At 41.8% G+C, this 19,372-nt stretch overlaps 1 protein-coding gene across 5 annotated transcripts in view; it reads right to left on the minus strand.

Annotated features, from left to right (window-relative positions):
* Positions 1-8,966, minus strand: part of tns1b (tensin 1b) — a 268,646-nt gene extending 259,680 nt beyond the window's left edge. For all 5 annotated transcript variants that reach the window (XM_055870385.1, XM_055870386.1, XM_055870384.1 and 2 more), the window contains exon 1: positions 8,777-8,966. In XM_055870385.1, coding sequence (XP_055726360.1) covers positions 8,777-8,878 — 102 coding nt within the window. In that variant the 5' untranslated portion in view covers positions 8,879-8,966. The remainder of the gene's footprint in view (positions 1-8,776) is intronic.
* Positions 8,967-19,372: the final 10,406 nt, after the last annotated feature.

The raw sequence follows: 19,372 nt of genomic DNA on the forward strand, positions 1-19,372 counted from the left end.
TGCACTACCTGAGCCACTTGTGTGGGTTGTAGACTCCGTCTCATGCTACCACTAGAGTGAGAGCACTGCCAGCATTCAAAAGTGACCAAAACATCAGCCAGGAAGCATAGGAACTGAGAAGTGGTCTGTGGTCACCACCTGCAGAATCACTCCTGTTTTGGGGGGTGTCTTGCTAATTGCCTATAATTTCCACCTTTTGTCTATTCCATTTGCACAACAGCATGTGAAATTTATTGTCAATCAGTGTTGCTTCCTAAGTGGACAGTTTGATTTCACAGAAGTGTGATTGACTTGGAGTTACATTGTGTTGTTTAAGTGTTCCCTTTATTTTTTTGAGCAGTGTATATTTCACCTTTATTTAAACAGGGAGGCCAGTTGAAAACAAGTTCTGATTTACAACTGCGACCTGGCCAATATAAAGCAAAGCAGTGTGAGACAAACAACAACACAGAGTTACACATGGAATAAACAAATGTACAGCCAATAACACAATAGAAAAAGTCTACATACAGTGTGTTCAAATGGTGTAAGAAGGTAAGGCAATAAATAGGCCATAGTAGTGAAGTAATTACAATTTAGCAAATTAACACTGGAGTGATAGATGTGCAGATGATGATGTGTAAGAAGAAATACTGGTGTGCAAAAAAGTAAATAAAAACAATATGGGGATGAGGTAGGTAGTTGGATGGGCTATTTACAGATGGGCTGTGTACAGCTGCAGCGATCAGTAAGCTGCTCAGATAGCTGATGCTTAAAGTTAGTGAGGGAGATAATTCTCCAACTTCAGCCATTTTTGCAATTCGTTCCAGTCATTGGCAGCAGAGAACTGGAAGGAACGGCGACCAAAGCAGGTGTTGGCTTTGGGGATGACCAGTGAGATATACCTGCTGGAGCGCGTTCTATGGGTGGGTGTTGTTCTGGTGACCAGTGAGCTGAGATAAGGCAGAGCTTTACCTAGCAAACACTTATAGATGACCTGGAGCCAGTGGGTCTGGCGACGAATATGTAGAGAGGGCCAGCCGACGAGAGCATACAGGTCGCAGTGGTGGGTGGTATATGGGGCTTTGGTGACCAAACGGATGGCACTGTGATAGACTGCATCCAGTTTGCTGAGTAGAGTGTTGGAGGCTAGTGATGCTAGTTGGGCGGGCGGGTGTGGGCAGCGATCGGTTGAAAAGCATGAATTTAGTTTTACTAGCGTTTAAGAGCAGTTGGAGGCCACGGAAGGAGTGTGTATGGCATTGAAGCTCGTTTGGAGGTTTGTTAACAGTGTCCAAAGAATGGCCAGATGTATACAGAATGGTGTCGTCTGCGTAGAGGTGGATCAAGGAATCACCCGCAGCAAGAGCGACATCGTTGATATATACAGCGAAAAGTATCGGCCCAAGAATTAAACCCTGTGGTACCCCCATAGAGACTGCCAGAGGTCCGGATAACAGGGCCTCCGATTTGACACACTGAACTCTACTTGAAAAGTAGTTGGTGAACCAGGCGAGGCAGTCATTTGAGAAACCAAGGCTGTTGAGTCTGCCGATAAGAATCCGGTGATTGACAGAGTCGGAAGTCTTGGCCAGGTCGATGAAGACGGCTGCACAGTACTGTCTTTTATCGATGGCGGTTAGGATATTGTTTAGTACCTTGAGCGTGGCTGAGGTGCACCCGTGACCAGCTCAGAAACCGGATTGCACAGCGGAGAAGGTACGGTGGGATTCAAAATGGTCAGTGATCTGTTTGTTAACTTGGCTTTCGAAGACTTTAGAAAGGCAGGGCAGGATGGATATAGGTGTGTACCTGTCCCACAGGTGTGATGTTCGGATGTACCAATCCTGTGCAGGTGTTGTTACACGTGGTCTGCCACTGCGAGGACGATCAGCTGTGCGAGGACGATCAGCTGTCCGTCCTGTCTCCCTGTAGCACTGTCTTAGGCGTCTCACAGTACGGACATTGCAATTTATTGCCCTGGTCACATCTGCAGTCCTCATGCCTCCTTGCAGCATGCCTAAGGCATGTTCACACAGATGAGCAGGGACCCTGGGCATCTTTCTTTTGGTGTTTTTCAGAGTCAGTAGAAATGCTTCTTTAGTGTCCTAAGTTTTCATAACTGTGACCTTAATTGCCTACTGTCTGTAAGCTGTTAGTGTCTTAACAACCGTTCCACAGGTGCATGTTCATTAATTGTTGGGAAACAGTGTTTAAACCCTATACAATGAAGATCTGTGAAGTTATTTGGAATTTTACGAATTATCTTTGAAAGACAGGGTCCTGAAAAAGAGGCATTTCTTCTTTGCTGAGTTTATTTCCAGCCTCCAAACAGTGGTGATTGGAAAGAGACATCTGTTACACAAAACACCAAAATGTGTAATGACATTATGCAATTGTCATTAAGCCAGAATGAATGTCTCCACTGCATAGCGCAGGCTATACAACTCGTTTTCAAGTCCATTCACTAATTGTTCATGCCTCTGACATGCGGTAATGATACATAGTGGTGTAACAGCCAACAGTTTTCTTGACATTTTGTTTTCATTATTGTGATAGGCTCATATTTTACAGGTACTGCATACCCCCTCTACTTATTTTGCCTGGAAGCCGTACCGGACCGTAACACCTTACTTTCACCCCTGAGCAAAGTGTAGTTCAGTACAGTGCAGAACAGTACAGTATAGGAAAGTAGAGTATAGTACAGTCCAGTAGCGTAAAGTTGAGTATATTACATTATACTGTACTCTACTCATGTGTGCTCTACTGTACTGTACTGTACTGAACTATACTCTACTTTTATTTACTCTACTGTCCTGAACTACACTCTACTTTCATTTACTTTTCTTTACTGTACTGTACTGTGTTGTACTGTGGTCTACTGCAACTGTGGTTTGTGACTACTATAATTTTCCATTGTGGCCAATTTAATTGCAGTCATTCTTTTATAGATTTTTCGTTCACTCTATTACCAAGTTGGCACGTTTTAGTCACTTAATACTTCATAATTCATAAACAAAATTGTTATCAGTAAAAACACTATACCTAATTGGTAGGTTTACCTTTACTTATTACTTGTGTTAACTTTCATTATCCTCCCTCCTTCCTTCTTTCATGAGGGAGATAAATTAGAAATTAGTTTAAAGATATGTGGGTTTTGGGAATAGAATGACAAGAACTAAGCAATATTTCTTAAACTTACAGAAGGCAAATGATTTCTGCACAACTAAATATAATTGTTGATATTTGTTGGCAGGGGCCTTACTTCAACACTATTGTGTATTGATGTATTTATTTTTCTAATAACTTTTAAGATATTTTCTAGTAAAAATAATGTATGATCTCTTTTCCATCTGTATGACCAAAAATCAAAGCATTTGCTTTCCATCGGATGGAAAATGGTTGAAAAACATATCTATGCCTTAATTTCCCGAAAATATACTCTTACACAGAAAATTCCTGTGTTAAATTAACACTGAAAGTGTTGACCCGTATAGACACAGTGTTGAATTAACACACTGCTGAGTGTAAAGCTTTATTTGCATATATCCCAAAGTGCCTTTTTTAATATATATATATTTTATAGAATTTTAAAACATACAATCTACCTGCAGTGAAGCCGCTCAACATATACGTTATATCACAGTGTTGTAATAGTAGAATGCATAAGGAGCAATTTTGGAATTGGGTAGTGCATCGTCAGTTCCTCTTGTCATGTTAGTCATTGCATACTGTGCATTCAGAAAGTATTCAGACCCCTTGACTTTTTCCAGATTTTGTCACAGCCTTATTCTAAAATGGATTAAATCATTTTTCCCCCCTCATCAATCTACAGACAATACCCCATAATGACAAAGCAAAAAAATATTTTTTTAAATGTTTGAAAATGTATAAAAAGAAACAAACTGAAATATCACATATACATAAGTATTCTGCCCCTTTACTCAGTACTTTGTTGAAACACTTTTGGCAGCGATTACGGCATTGAGTCTTCTTGGGTATGACGCTACAAGCTTGGCACAAGCTTGGCACTGTATTTGGGGAGTTTCTCCCATTCTTCTCTGCAGATCCTCTCAAGCTCTGTCAGGTTGGATGGGGATCGTTGTTGCACAGCTATTTTCAGGTCTCTCCAGAGATGTTCGATTGGGTTCAAGTCCGGGCTATGGTTGGGCCACTCAAGGACATTCAGACACTTGTCCCGAAGCCACTCCTGCGTGGTCTTGGCTGTGTGCTTAGGGTCGTTGTCCTGTTGTAAGGTGACCTTCGCCCCAGTCTGAAATCCTGAGCGCTCTGGAGTAGGTTTTCATTAAGGATCTCCCTGTACTTTGCTCCATTAATCTTTCCCTTGATCTTGACTGGTCTCCCAGTCCCTGTTGCTGAAAAACATCCCTACAGCATGATGCTGCCACCACTATGCTTCACGGTAGGGATGGTGCCAGGTTGCCTCCAGACATGACAATTGGCATTCATGCCAAAGAGTTCTATCTTGGTTTCATCAGACCAGGTAATCTTGTTTCTTATGGTCAGAGTCCTTTAGGTACCTTTTGGGAAACTCCAAGCAGATATTTTTTGGTGCCCTTCCCCAGATCTGTGCCTTGACATAATCCTGTCTCAGAGCTCTATGGACAATTGCTTCGAACTCATGGCTTGGTTTTTGCTCTGACATGCACTGTCAACTGTGGGACCTTACATAGACAGGTGTGTGCCTTTCCAAATCATGTCCAATCAATTGCATTTACCAAAGGTGGACTCCACAATCAAATTGAAGAAACACCTCAAGGATGATCAATGGAAACAAGATACACCTGAGCTCAATTTCGAGTCTCATAGCAAAGGGTCTGAATATTTATGTAAATAAGGTATTTCTGTTAATTTTTTGTAAATTTGCTAACATTTCTAAAAACCTGTTTCCGCTTTGCCATCATGGGGTATTGTGTGTAGATTGATTTTTAAAAAGTTATCAATTTTAGAATAAGGCTGTAATGTAACAAAATGTGGAAAAAGTCAAGGGGTCTGAATACTTTCTGAATGCACTGTACCTTAGAGAGCTTCTATAGCTGTCAGAAATGTCCAGAACAACTCGCACATGTCAGCTAAAGTTATTTTTGTGGCTTTTTAGCCCATAGATATTGTTGTAATTTTTGTGTCACTCAAATATCACATGAATACACATTAGACATGGCACAATGTATAGAATTGCAGGAAATAAGCTTTAAACCTGCAAAATTCTCTTCAACAACAACAGAGGTGTGAACAGTTTGTCATAAACAGTGCTTGTGCCCATAGAAATACACTACATGACCAAAAGTATGTGGACACCAGCTCGTCGAACATCTCATTCCAAAATCATGGGCAATTATATGGAGTTGGTCCCCCCTTTGTTGCTATAACAGCCTCCACTCTGAGTGTTGCAACCTAGAACAGATTATTTTTATGCGCTACGGGCTTCAGCACTCGGCGGTCCCGTTCTGTAAGCTTTTGTGGCCTATCTCTTTCATAACAATTCACTCTGTATGTGATGAATTAACAATCATTGGTTTAAAATAACCCCAGGGTTGGTGTTAATAACCAGAGTTGAAGCAAAACCAAGACCATCATTATTATATTTCCCAGCATGCTCTATTGCAGTTGATTTTAATGAATTGTTTCAATATGTATGTTTTTGGATTGATTAATTAATCTTATGCTTCTCAAATATAAATTACATACATTTTCGAAACTAATCCAATATGTTACTTGGACTTACTGCACCCGTTACTAAAATGGTTGTTCCAGTTTAGATAGTCTCATATTGCAACATCCCAACTTTGGCAGTTATGATAAATGCAGGTTGTGGGTGAATACATTGTTGAAGGTTGGATATCCACACTCTGGCTGAATTTCTATAGGAATTATACATCTCTTTGAAATAATTTGACAGATTCCGTGAATAACCTTACATGTGGGGTTGTTTGAATTTCCCAAACATGAGTTAATTTAAACATCAATTGGGTTTTCATTCACTTTTATGCTGGGTTGACCAAGCAGCTGGGTATTTTTATATGTAATCCATAGGTTATTTTCAGGATGTGTGTCTTATTAGGGGCATGGCATTTAGATTGTTATTGTTGGCCACCCGTGAGAGTAAATATCATTCCTGGTGATCATGTTACATTTTTCATAAATATTACTGCAAATTACATATTCTAATACAAAAATATTAAAAGTCCCTGACAGTCATTTTAATTCTCATGTAAAATAGCCTTTTGAGTGACTGAAATATCAGTTCTGTTTTGGGGTGATAGAAGTGTTAACTTAATTAATTGTTTTACGTTTTTTTAAGGTCAAAATACCAGGAAGTTTGAAAAGACAGGCCAAGTGGGTGGGAAGCTCATATTCATGAGCTTGCCTTGACTGGCAGCTCTTTGAAACGCCTACGTCAAGAAACTTGAATGGAGTGAACAGTGCTGCAGTGAAATCCTCTCACACAAAGCAACTCAAACATTGAAATTGCATCAATGATGTCAATTTTATCATACATCTCCCGTTTGGCATGTATTTTGGAATGTGGTTTACAACAGCACTGACAGATGTGTTGACATGACAACTGCGTCAGAGTTTTGAACGACCCCCTTTTGTTCCATGCTGGCTGAACACCTACCTAGCCTGTAACTAGCTAACACCAGACACAGATTAAAGGGAAAACATATAAGTATCTTTGCCATAGATGAATATGGTCAACTTTAATTATATTTGCTGACACCCTACAGTCAAATTTTGGCACCAGTAGAGTAGCTATCCAGCAATTTAAATCACACCTCACGGCAAACACGCCTCCTCCGATGTTGGTTACAAGGCGGTACGTATTTTAATCATGTAAGAGAATATCATGTTACCATTGGTGTATTAATATGACAGTTAGGGTGGTCAAACTTTACAAATGTAGAAGCAACCGTCATTGTCATACTTTGATCTGGGATAATCCAAATATTATCCAATTTCATGAAAAACATGACTTTCTGTTCATGACCATTATTATTTACATAATGCTGAAAAGTGGTTAATATCCCATTGGGGATATCACATAGGCTTTTAATGAGCTCATACACTTCTCTAAGCTTATTACAGCTACAAAAATGTAGGCGCTTGACAGAACAGATGAACCGGAATGACATTTAGGTAGTTTCACGAGCCAATGCTAACTATTGTTAGAGCAATGACTGGAAGTCTATGGTATCTACTAGCATGCTAGCAGTTACCATATACTTACAATCATTGTGCTAACGCTAGTTAGCAATTGCGCTAACGCTAGTTAGCAACTTCCTTCAAACTGCACATTGAGACATAAAAATGGTGTCCCTGAGTTCATCTTACTCTGGGTGAGTAGATAAAGGGCTTCAGTTCCAAAACCCTGAACTATCCTTTTAATGTATCACTGTTCCAGTGTCTATACAGGTTCATACTTTCAGTGCTAATTGAAGACTCCGTGTTGATTTAACACTGGAGAATTTGCTGTGTAGCTTTCCTTTGACACCAAATTTGATATGCTCCTATTAACCTCATGTTGGTGCTCATGGGTTTACATTGAAATGACCCAAGGCAGTCTTGTCTTGACTGCCTGTCTAGAGACAATAATATTTCAGAACAATAATCCATTTCAGAACAGCATAGCCATAGACCAATTGACTACAAAGTAACCTGACAAATAAAGGTTAGACCATATTATTGTCTAGCCTACTGTAGTTATTTGCCCTGAACTTTAGTCACAGTTACTATCGGCTACCAGCCAGTGCTGAACCTTGGAGAGTGCTGCCCTATGTACATAGTCATTGGTCACTTTAATAATGTGCACATATTGTTTTACCCACTTCATATGTAATATACTGTATTCTAGTCAAGGATCATCCTATATAACTACTGCTGTAAACACCTTTTATATTAATATACTGTCCATAATGTTTATAGACACCATTATATACATATGCTGCTCTTTTATTTTTTGCTTTAGTTTATTTAGTAAATATTTTTTTTAACTCTTGTTTTTCTTAAACCCGCATTGTTGGTTAAGGGCTTGAAAGTAAGCATTTCACGGTAAGGTCTACAACTGTTGTATTCGGCGCATGTGACAAATACAATTTGATTTGATTTGACACTGATGTTCCCGGACTCTGACATTGCTCGTCCTGACATTGCTGAATACCTTTCTTTTTATTTTGGGGATTTGTGAGTATTGTTTTGTATTATTAGGTATTACTGCACTGTTGGAGCAAGAAACACAAGCATTTCGCTGCACCTGCGATAACATCTGCAAAATATGTGTACATGATTTTATTTGGTTACTTTCTAGTCAATTGGTCTATGCTGTTCTGAAATTGATTTTGCAATATCTCTCTGTGTTGATGTGATATATTAGATTTTTTTTTACAGATTAGCTAGAATGAATGAGGGTTTCAGTGACTCCCAAAAAACAGTAATGGAGTGAGATGAATATACGAATTTGGTCATAATATGTTCAACTTGCATCACAGGCATCTATCAGCATGACATGTTTAGTTTCATGTTAAATCATTCTGGTTACAAAGAAATGTCATGTTTGGTCACCTTGTATTGTGTCAATGAAGGCGTTATTACTCCTTAGGTTTAAACTGTATGCGACTATCACTCGATGTGTGGCTTGAACAGCTGTCACGCTGCCGCAGGTAGACACATGCAGAACTCCGCCTGCTTCGTTAAATGCATTGTCAAATTCATAACGTGCTATGTTCTTTTCCTGCTATAGTTTAGAAACTCCCGCGTTCAGTATGGAAATGGGTCCTACCTTGTTCAACAGTTTCTTATCCTCTTTATTTTTCTCATGTTCGCCAAGAGGCATTTGCAGGAAGTCGTCTTCACAACAGATGAAACTCACTGTGCATCCCATCCAGGCAAATTCAGATCAGAGTCTCGTGGACCCATTCAAATACGTGATATTTCAGAGCTATGCGTTCCAATCTGGATAGTGAATTCTCTCTCGCAGACACTTTAAACTACTCACGCATGTAAAAAAAAAAAAAAAAAAAAAAAAAAAAAAAAAAAAAAAAAAACTCCGTTGCTGTGCTCTTGCCCCCAAATGACGAAACAAGTCAAACTGGACGCAATATCGCTAGCACTTCTATAAAACAGTTATAAATTATATAAACAAGTCATAATTTCGATGGGCTGGCTCTGAATTTCTCAATTCATGTCTTGCACCAAACTTCCCGTTTTCCACTTAGTAGGAAGAAGCAGGATATTTTAGTCAAGTGAAAAAAAAGGAAACACGACTCTTGAGCACTGGGTAGTAGTTTATTTGAATGGCAGAGCGACAGATAGACAGACAGATAGCTAGCACTGTAACAAAATGTATACAGTTAGCTACTGTAATTCTGTATTACAGTAATGTATTGTGGGGGCTCAATGGCATTCAGCTACACTGCTGTAAATGTACAATATAATTATACAGTAAAGTACTGTATTACCTGTTTTGCAGTTTTTTTTACAGCAGCATACTGTGAATTATGGTGCACTGTCGGAAAATGTTATGGGTGGCGAAAGAATCACTGGCTCATTAACATACTTTTATGCGTGCCTTGTCAGAAGCTATATTTGTTGCACCCATCAGTAGAGAATGCTATACCCCACAGAATACACTACCATATCTTATTTTTGTGTATTGGTCCTATAAATCTACAAAGACTTACTATCTACTGTTCTGCCAGTAATTTACTGTAATTCAGTACCACCCTCACAGAATATTGCACCATACTGTAATTTTGGAGCACCAAAAATCTTTTGTGGGTGCATGGTATTGTTGTGGCTCATTAATTCATTTTGCATTGTCCCTTGTAAGAGGCTATACTTGTTGCACCCGTTAGTGAGAGTGCTGTACCAATTTAATGGATATGTGGTAGTAGTTCCATAATAATTAAATGTATATAGGGTATAAATCAGAGTGGTAGTAAGTCTCAAACCTTTAATGGTTAAATGTTTAGCCATGTCCTTTTGGTCTGTTTTGCCCTGTAGTCACTGACAGTTTTGAAGCCTTTTTTAAGACCTCTACAAGTGCAAGTGATATAAAACACCAACTATTCCTAAACATGCTGTAATATGCAAATACTTAGCAGCCAACCTGCTTGCACTAATCCCATGTAATTACAGTAAAACAACAACGATTACAGTAGTATTTACTTTCTTACAGTATAGTAGGCTAATTTTACAGTCTTGTAATGTGTCGTTGCTCTACATTTTCCAGTAACTTATAGTAAGCTGGTGGCAAGTTACTGTGAATATTAAAGTAACATACTATGCACTAGCCAGAGATGGGAAAAGATATAAAACATACAAAAGGTATCTTGTTACCAATACAGGATATTTTTTTTTTTTTTTTTTTTTTTATTTAACCTTTATTTAACCAGGTAGGCAAATTGAGAACACGTTCTCATTTACAATTGCGACCTGGCCAAGATAAAGCAAAGCAGTTCGACACATACAACAACACATAGTTACACATGGAGTAAAAACAAACATATAGTCAATAATACAGTGAAAAAAATAAGTCTACAGTATATACAATGTGAGCAAGTGAGGTGAGATAAGGGGGGTGAAGGCAAACAGATATATGTATAAATAAATAAAAATATAAAAAGGCCATGGAGGCGAAGTGAGTACAACACAGCAAGTAAAATAAAAACTAAAAAAAACACTGGAATGGTTGGTTTGCATTGGAAGAAAGTGCAAAGTAGAGACAGAAATAATGGGGTGCAAAGGAGCAAAATAAATTAATAAATAAATACAGTAGGTAAAGAGGTAGTTGTTTGGGCTAAATTGTAGATGGGTTATGTACAGGTGCAGTAATCTATGAGCTGCTCTGACAGCTGGTGCTTAAAGCTAGTGAGGGAGATAGGTGTTTCCAGTTTCAGAGATTTTTGTAGTTCGTTCCAGTCATTGGCAGCAGAGAACTGGAAGGAGAGGCGTCCAAAGGAAGAATTGGTTTTGGGGGTGACTAGAGAGATATACCTGCTGGAGCGCGTGCTACGGGTAGGTGCTGCTATGGTGACCAGCGAGCTGAGATAAGGGGGGACTTTACCTAGCAGGGTCTTGTAGATGACCTGGAACCAATGGGTTTGGCGACGAGTATGAAGCGAGGGCCAGCCAACGAGAGTGTACAGGTCGCAGTGGTGGGTAGTATATGGGGCTTTGGTGACAAAACGGATGGCACTGTGATAGACTGCATCCAATTTATTGAGTAGGGTTTTGGAGGCTATTTTGTAAATGACATCACCGAAGTCGAGGATTGGTAGGATGGTCAGTTTTACAAGGGTATGTTTGGCAGCATGAGTAAAGGATGCTTTGTTGCGGAATAGGAAGCCAATTCTAGATTTGACTTTGGATTGGAGATGTTTGATGTGGGTCTGGAAGGAGAGTTTACAGTCTAACCAGACACCTAGGTATTTGTAGTTGTCCACATATTCTAAGTCAGAGCCGTCCAAAGTAGTGATGTTGGACAGGCGGGCCGGAGCAGGCAGCGATCGGTTGAAGAGCATGCATTTGGTTTTACTTGTATTTAAGAGCAGTTGGAGGCCACGGAAGGAGAGTTGTATGGCATTGAAGCTCGCCTGGAGGGTTGTTAACACAGTGTCAAAAGAAGGGCCAGAAGTATACAGAATAGTGTCGTCTGCGTAGAGGTGGATCAGAGAATCACCAGCAGCAAGAGCGACATCATTGATGTAAACAGAGAAGAGAGTCGGTCCAAGAATTGAACCCTGTGGCACCCCCATAGAGACTGCCAGAGGCCCGGACAACAGACCCTCCGATTTGACACACTGAACTCTATCAGAGAAGTAGTTGGTGAACCAGGCGAGGCAATCATTAGAGAAACCAAGGCTGTCGAGTCTGCCAATGAGGATGTGGTGATTGACAGAGTCAAAAGCCTTGGCCAGGTCAATGAATACGGCTGCACAGTATTGTTTCCTATCGATGGCGGTTACGATATCGTTTATGACCTTGAGCGTGGCTGAGGTGCACCCATGACCAGCTCTGAAACCAGATTGCATAGCGGAGAAGGTGTGGTGTGATTCGAAATGGTCGGTAATCTGTTTGTTGACTTGGCTTTCGAAGACCTTAGAAAGGCAGGGTAGGATAGATATAGGTCTGTAGCAGTTAGGGTCAAGGGTGTCCCCCCCTTTGAAGAGGGGGATAACCGCAGCTGCTTTCCAATCTTTGGGGATCTCAGACGACACGAAAGAGAGGTTGAAGAGGCTAGTAATAGGGGTGGCAACAATTTCAGCAGATAGTTTTAGAAAGAAAGGGTCCAGATTATCTAGCCCGGCTGATTTGTAAGGGTCCAGATTTTGCAGCTCATTAAGAACATCAGCTGACTGTATTTGGGAGAAAGAGAAATGGGGAAGGCTTGGGCGAGTAGCAGAGGGGAGGGCAGTGCTGTTGTCCCGGGTAGGGGTAGCCAGGTGGAAAGCATGGCCAGCCGTAGAAAAATGCTTATTGAAATTCTCAATTATAGTGGATTTGTCGGTGGTGACAGTGTTTCCTATCTTCAGGGCGGTTGGAAGCTGGGAGGAGGTGTTCTTATTCTCCATGGACTTTACGGTGTCCCAGAACTTTTTTGAATTTGTGTTGCAGGAAGCAAATTTCTGCTTGAAAAAGCTAGCCTTGGCTGTTCTAACTGCCTGTGTATATTGGTTTCTGGCTTCCCTGAAAAGTTGCATATCACGGGGGCTGTTCGATGCTAATGCAGAACGCCATAGGATGTTTTTCTGTTGGTTAAGGGCAGTCAGGTCAGGAGAGAACCAAGGGCTATATCTGTTCCTGGTTCTAAATTTCTTGAATGGGGCATGCTTATTCAAGATGGTGAGGAAGGCATTTTTAAAAAATGACCAGGCATCCTCTACTGACGGGATGAGATCAATATCCTTCCAGGATACCCCGGCCAGGTCAATTAGGAAGGCCTGCTCGCTGAAGTGTTTCAGGGAGCGTTTGACAGTGATGAGTGGAGGTCGTTTGACCGCTGACCCATTACGGATGCAGGCAATGAGGCAGTGATCGCTGAGATCTTGGTTAAAAACAGCAGAGGTGTATTTGGAGGGCAAGTTTGTTAGGATGATATCTATGAGGGTACCCGTGTTTACGGAATTAGGGTGGTACCTGGTAGGTTCATTAATAATTTGTGTGAGATTGAGGGCATCAAGCTTAGATTGTAGGGTGGCTGGGGTGTTGAGCATGTTCAAATTTAGGTCACCTAGCAGCACGAGCTCTGAAGATAGATGGGGGGCAATCAGTTCACATATAGTGTCCAGAGCACAGCTGGGGGCAGAGGGTGGTCTATAGCAGGCGGCAACGGTGAGAGACTTGTTTTTAGAGAGGTGGATTTTTAAAAGTAGAAGTTCAAATTGTTTGGGAACAGACCTGGATAGTATAACAGAACTCTGCAGGCAGTCTTTGCAGTAGATTGCAACACCGCCCCCTTTGGCCGTTCTATCTTGTCTGAAAATATTGTAGTTGGGGATAAAAATGTCTGAATTTTTGGTGGTCTTTCTAAGCCAGGATTCAGACACGGCTAAAACATCCGGGTTGGTAGAGTGTGCTAAAGCAGTGAACAGAACAAACTTAGGGAGGAGGCTCCTAATGTTAACATGCATGAAGCCAAGGCTATTACGGTTACAGAAGTCATCAAAAGAGAGCGCCTGGGGAATAGGAGTGGAGCCAGGTACTGCAGGGCCTGGATTCACCTCTACATCACCAGAGGAACAGAGGAGAAGTAGGATAATGGTACGGCTAAAAGCTATGAGAATTGGTCGCCTAGAGCTACCAGAGCAGAGAGTAAAAGGAAGTTTCTGGGGGCGATAAAATAGTTTAAAGGAATAATGTACAGACAAAGGTATGGTAGGATGTGAATACAGTGGAGGTAAACCTAGGTATTGAGTGATGATGAGAGAGATCTTGTCTCTAGAAACATCATTGAAACCAGGTGATGTCATCGCATATGTGGGTGGTGGAACTGCAGGGTTGGATATGGTATAGAGAGCAGGGCTAGAATCTCTACAGTGAAATAAGCCAATAAACACTAACCAGAACAGCAATGGACAAGGCATATTTACATTAAGGAGAGGCAAGCTTAATCAAGTGATAAATAAGGGTCCAGTGAGTAGAGGTTGGTTGGGGTCGTGGCGATCCAGACAGCTGGCCGGGTATATGGCTATCGGTAGCAGCATAGGATGGAGGTCTGTTTGTAGATACCTCGTGCGTTTCCGTCGGTAGGTTCCGTGTAGTGGGGTTTTGTTCAGATAGCAGCCGATAAGACAGCTAACGATTAGCGGGCCTCAGATGAGCGTTCAGGTAACGCCGGGACGGAGGTGCCGGTTGGATAAATCCCTCGGGCAGATAACGTCGGCAGTCAGTCGTGAAGGCCCGGTGGGGTTCCGTATCTGCAGCAGCAACAAAGAAGCGGGTCCGGATGGTGATGGAACTCCTCAGCTGGCTAGCTCCAGCATGATTTGAGTTAGCTCCGGGGTCGACGTAAGCCAATAGTCACACGGTATGCAGCTAGCTAGCTGCGAAATCAAGGTGCACGTGTCCAGAGGCTGCGGTTGGAATCCGGGGAAACTGAGAGAAAAAAAGTCCCGGAATGCTCCGGTCCGAGTCGCGTTGCACAAAAGTGCCGGTAGATTATCGAGCTAGAGGAATAGCTGATGACCGCAAAAACGTGGGCAGCTGAAACACCAACGCTAGCCAGCAAACCGGCTAATTTCGGGGCAGCTACAGATTAGCTTCTGGCTAGCTATCGGAGTAGCTTCTGGATTAGCTTTCAGGCTAGCTTCTGAATTAGCCCCTGGCTATCTTCCACGATGGATTTTCAGATTGAGGTAAATAGTACTTATTGTAATTGGTGAAGCGGGTTGCAGGAAAGCTTTTGCAGGAAAGCTTTTGTAGTTGAGTTCTTGGATAATAAAATAAATAAAAGATATGTGAAGAAAAGGTGTAAATATATATATATACAGGACACGACACGACAACACGGAAAAATACGTCTGAACTGCTAAGCCACCTTGGTGGAAACACGTATGAATTAATTAAAATAACATGCAAAACAGGAAAGTCAATTATTTTGCTAAAAATGTGGGGTTCAAAACAGGTGGAGCTCCTGCCCTGAATGAGGTAGTATATAGAGAGGTATATATAGTATATAGAGATTTTGAAGACCAATGCATCGTTAACTGCAACAACATTCTCAGAAATGTTTTACTTGCTCTGACTGTGATATGTCACAAGGCCGCTGGGCCGGACGGAATACCAGGGTGTGTTCTCAAAGCATGCGCAAACCAGCTGGCAGGTATGTTCACAGACTTGTCCCAGTCTGTAATCCCAACATGTGTCAAACTGACCACCATTGTCCCTGTTCCCAAGAGCTCCAAGGTAACCTAAATGACTATCGCCTTGTAGCACTCACATTTGTAATTATGAAGTGCTTTGAAAGGTTAGTCATGACACACATCAACACCATCATCACAGACACCTTAGACCCACTCCAATTCGCATACTGGCCCAACAGACACACAGATGATGCAATCTCAATTGCACTTCACACTGCCTTTTCCCACCTGAACAAGAGGGGAAATAACTATGTGAGAATGCTGTTCATAGACCAGCTCAGCGTTCAACACCATAGTCCCCTCCAAGCTCATCACCAAGCTAGGGACCCTGGGATAGAACCCCTCCCTCTGCAACTGGATCCTGGACTTCCTGACAGGTTGACCCCAGCTGGTGAGGGCAGGCAACAACACCTCCGCCACGCTGACCCTCAACACGGGGGCCCCTCAAGGGTGTGTGCTTAGTACCCTTCTGCACTCCCTGTTCACCCACAACTGCGTGGCCACACACGACTCCAACACCATCATCAAGTTTGCTGACGACATGACGGTGGTGGTCCTGATCACCGACAACGATGAGTCAGCCTACAGGGAGGAGGTCAGAGACTTAGCAGTGTGATGCCAGGACAACAACCTCTCCCTCAACGACAGTAAGACCAAGGAGCTGATTGTGGACAATCAGAGAAAAAGTGGAGCGACGGGGCTGTTGTGAAGCGGGTTGAGACCTTTAAGGTCCTTAGCATCCACATCACCTAGGATGTAACATGGTCCACAGTCATAAAGAGAGCACAGCAGCACCCTTCCCCTTCATGAGGCTGAAAATAGCCAGGTTGTAGTTGTAAATGAGACTTGTTCTCAACTGGCCCACCTGGTTAAATAAAGGTGAAATAAAAAATAAAACAAATATTTGGCATGGGACATCAGATCTTCAAAAACGTTCTACAGCTGCACAATCGAAAGCGTCTTGACTGACTGCATCACCGTTTGGTATAGCAATTGCACCGCCGTTGACCACAAAGAGCTACAAAGGGTGGTCCGGAAAGCCCAGTATATCACTGGGGCCGAGCTCCCTGCCATCCAGGACCTATATAAAGTATCAGGCAGTGTCAGAGGAAGGCCCGAAAAATGTACAAAGACTCCAGCCACCCAAGCCATAGACTGTTCACTCTGCTACCATCCGGCAAATGGTACCGGAGCCTCGGCTCTCGGACCAAAAGGCTCCGAGACAGCTTCCACCCCCAAGCCAGAAGACTGCTAAATAACCTGACTACTAAATAGTCAATTAATGGTACCCATACTACCTGCACTGACTCTATCTTCCACTGACCCATGGACACTCACTAGACTTTATATACACACAACATATACACACACTTACTCAGACACACTACACTGTCACTACCACACAAATCCCTCACACATTCAAATACTACATACGCACACACACAAATAACACACACGCATACTGACACAACACACATCATTTGCTGCTGTAACTCTGTTTTTTATATTACTCTTATTATCTATCCTGATGCCTAGTCACTTTACCCTGCCTTCATGTACTGTACATATCTACCTCAAGTAACTCGTACTTATGCACATTGATGTGGTACTGGTACTACCTGTACTGTATATAGCTCCACTCGTGTATTTTATATTATTCCTCTTGTATTAGTTACTATTTTATTTGTTATTATTATTTTTTTAACTTTGCGTTGTTGGGAAAGGTTCATAAGCAAGCATTTCACTGCAAAATGTACAACAGTTGTATTCTGTGCATGTGATAAATAAAATATGATTTGATGTGTTTTTTTATCAACCTTAGATGAAAGCACTGACTGACTAAGTTGCTCTGGATAAAAGCGTCTGCTAAATGATAAACGATAATGGTAAAAAAAAAAAGAATTGCCATGCACACTGCTGGGTATTATTCTAATGAGTTCCACCCTCAAAGAATTATTTTTTTTTTAAATCAAATTTGGCCTTATTTGGGGGGTGGTGGTCATGAGAATAATACCCAGCGGTGTGCTTTGCAAGTGTTAATTTTCACATTTACATTTGTCATTTAGCAGACACTCTTATCCAGAGCATCTTACAGTCAGTGTATTAAACTAAGGTTAACAAGGAAATACCACAGTCATAGCAAGTAAAAAGATTATGTTACCATTACTGAGAATGCTGTAGTTAAGCGGGCTACTTGCAAGTATATATTTGTATTAGAAAATACAAAAATACATGTATTCTAATTAAAATTATACAAAAGAGGTATATGTGTAATGGGCCATGGACACAGTTGCTATGGAGCTGGAGAACTGCACAGTCAAATGGGAGCTATTTGAGAGGGTGTTGTTTCTGGATTTGGCCTGCACTGGTTTACGAGCCCTCCTTCTCTCACCATCATCTCTCTCTGCTCAGGGCCTGGGTCCTGTTCAGTAGGTGGACATATTTTTTAAACAGGGAAGTGCTAACAGAACTTGACCAATAAGAACACCGATTTTTGCTTTCTGTTGCAAAACATTTTGCTACATTGTGTTCTACTGAACACTGCCCAGAATTCCTTACATTTATGCGTCCCAATCCTCATGCAGAGGCCAGCAGAGCAGATCCCTCCACCTGATTCAAACCAGCTTTCCAGGAATATCCAACATAATATTCTACAAAGTCCCACATGGCATGGACTTGATCAGAAACTTTCACAGAGGAATTTGTGGATGGTTGGGTTACGGGGATGTTTCAAGAGAAAACACACCAGTGCCTGCATGAGGATTACCGGTATCTTAATATCAGTGGAGGCTGCTGAGTGTAACGATCCTCTTCGTCTGATGAAGAGTAGTCAAGATCGGACCAAAACGCAGCGTGGTAAGTGTCCATGTTAATATTTATTTTAACTCAAAACACTAAGACAAAATAACAAAAAAATGACCAACACGAAACAGTTATGTCTGGTGCAGACACATAGACAGAAAACAACTACCCACAAAACCCATGTGGGCAAGAGCTACCTAAGTATGGTTCTCAATCAGAGACAACGATAGACAGCTGCCTCTGATTGAGAACCACACCTCCAACCAACAAAGAAATACAAAACATAGAACACAGAACATAGAATGCCCACCCCAACTCACGCCCTGACCAAACCAAAATAGAGACATAAAAAGGATCTCTAAAGTCAGGGCGTGACACTGAGGGGAGGACGGCTCATAATGATGGCTGGAACAGAACAAATGGAATGGCATCAAACACACAAAAGTCCTTTCCTTTTACTGAATTAATTCCTCCTCTGCTAAAGATGCCTTCAGAGGAGGTCTTTGAGGATTTTACATTTTTTAAAGTTATTATATACAGTTGAAGTCGGAAGTTTACATACAATTAGGTTGGAGTCTTTAAAACGCGTTTTTCAACCACTCCACAAATTTCTTGTTAACAAACTATAGTTTTGGCAAGTCGGTTAGGACATCTACTTTGTGCATGTGTCACGGCTGTCTTCCTCTGAAGAGGTGTAACAAGGATCGGACCAATACGCAGCGTGGTAGGTATCCATGTTTTAATATCGAAAACTGAACTATGAACACCAATACAAAACAATAAACGTGAACAAACCGCAACAGTCCCGTGTGGCACAAACACTGACACAGGAAACAATCACCGAACAAACAAATAGTGAAAACAGGCAACCTAAATATGGTTCCCAATCAGAGACAATGACAAACACCTGCCTCTGATTGAGAACCATATTAGGCCAAACAATAAACCCAACATAGAAACACATAACATAGAATGCCCACCCAGCTCACGTCCTGACCAACTAAACAAAGACTGAACAAAGGTAATAAGGACAGGAACGTGACAGTACCACCCCCCCCCCCCCCCCCCCCCAAGGTGCGGACTCCGGCCGCAAAACCTGAACCAATAGGGGAGGGTGTGGGCATCTGTGTGGGCATCTACGTGGCCCCCACTCCACCATCGTTAATCCCCGCTTCCGTGGCCTCCTCCTAATGACGACCCACCAAAATAAC

This window comes from Salvelinus fontinalis, chromosome 19 (genome assembly GCF_029448725.1).
Source record: "Salvelinus fontinalis isolate EN_2023a chromosome 19, ASM2944872v1, whole genome shotgun sequence".
Classification (NCBI taxonomy): domain Eukaryota; kingdom Metazoa; phylum Chordata; class Actinopteri; order Salmoniformes; family Salmonidae; genus Salvelinus; species Salvelinus fontinalis.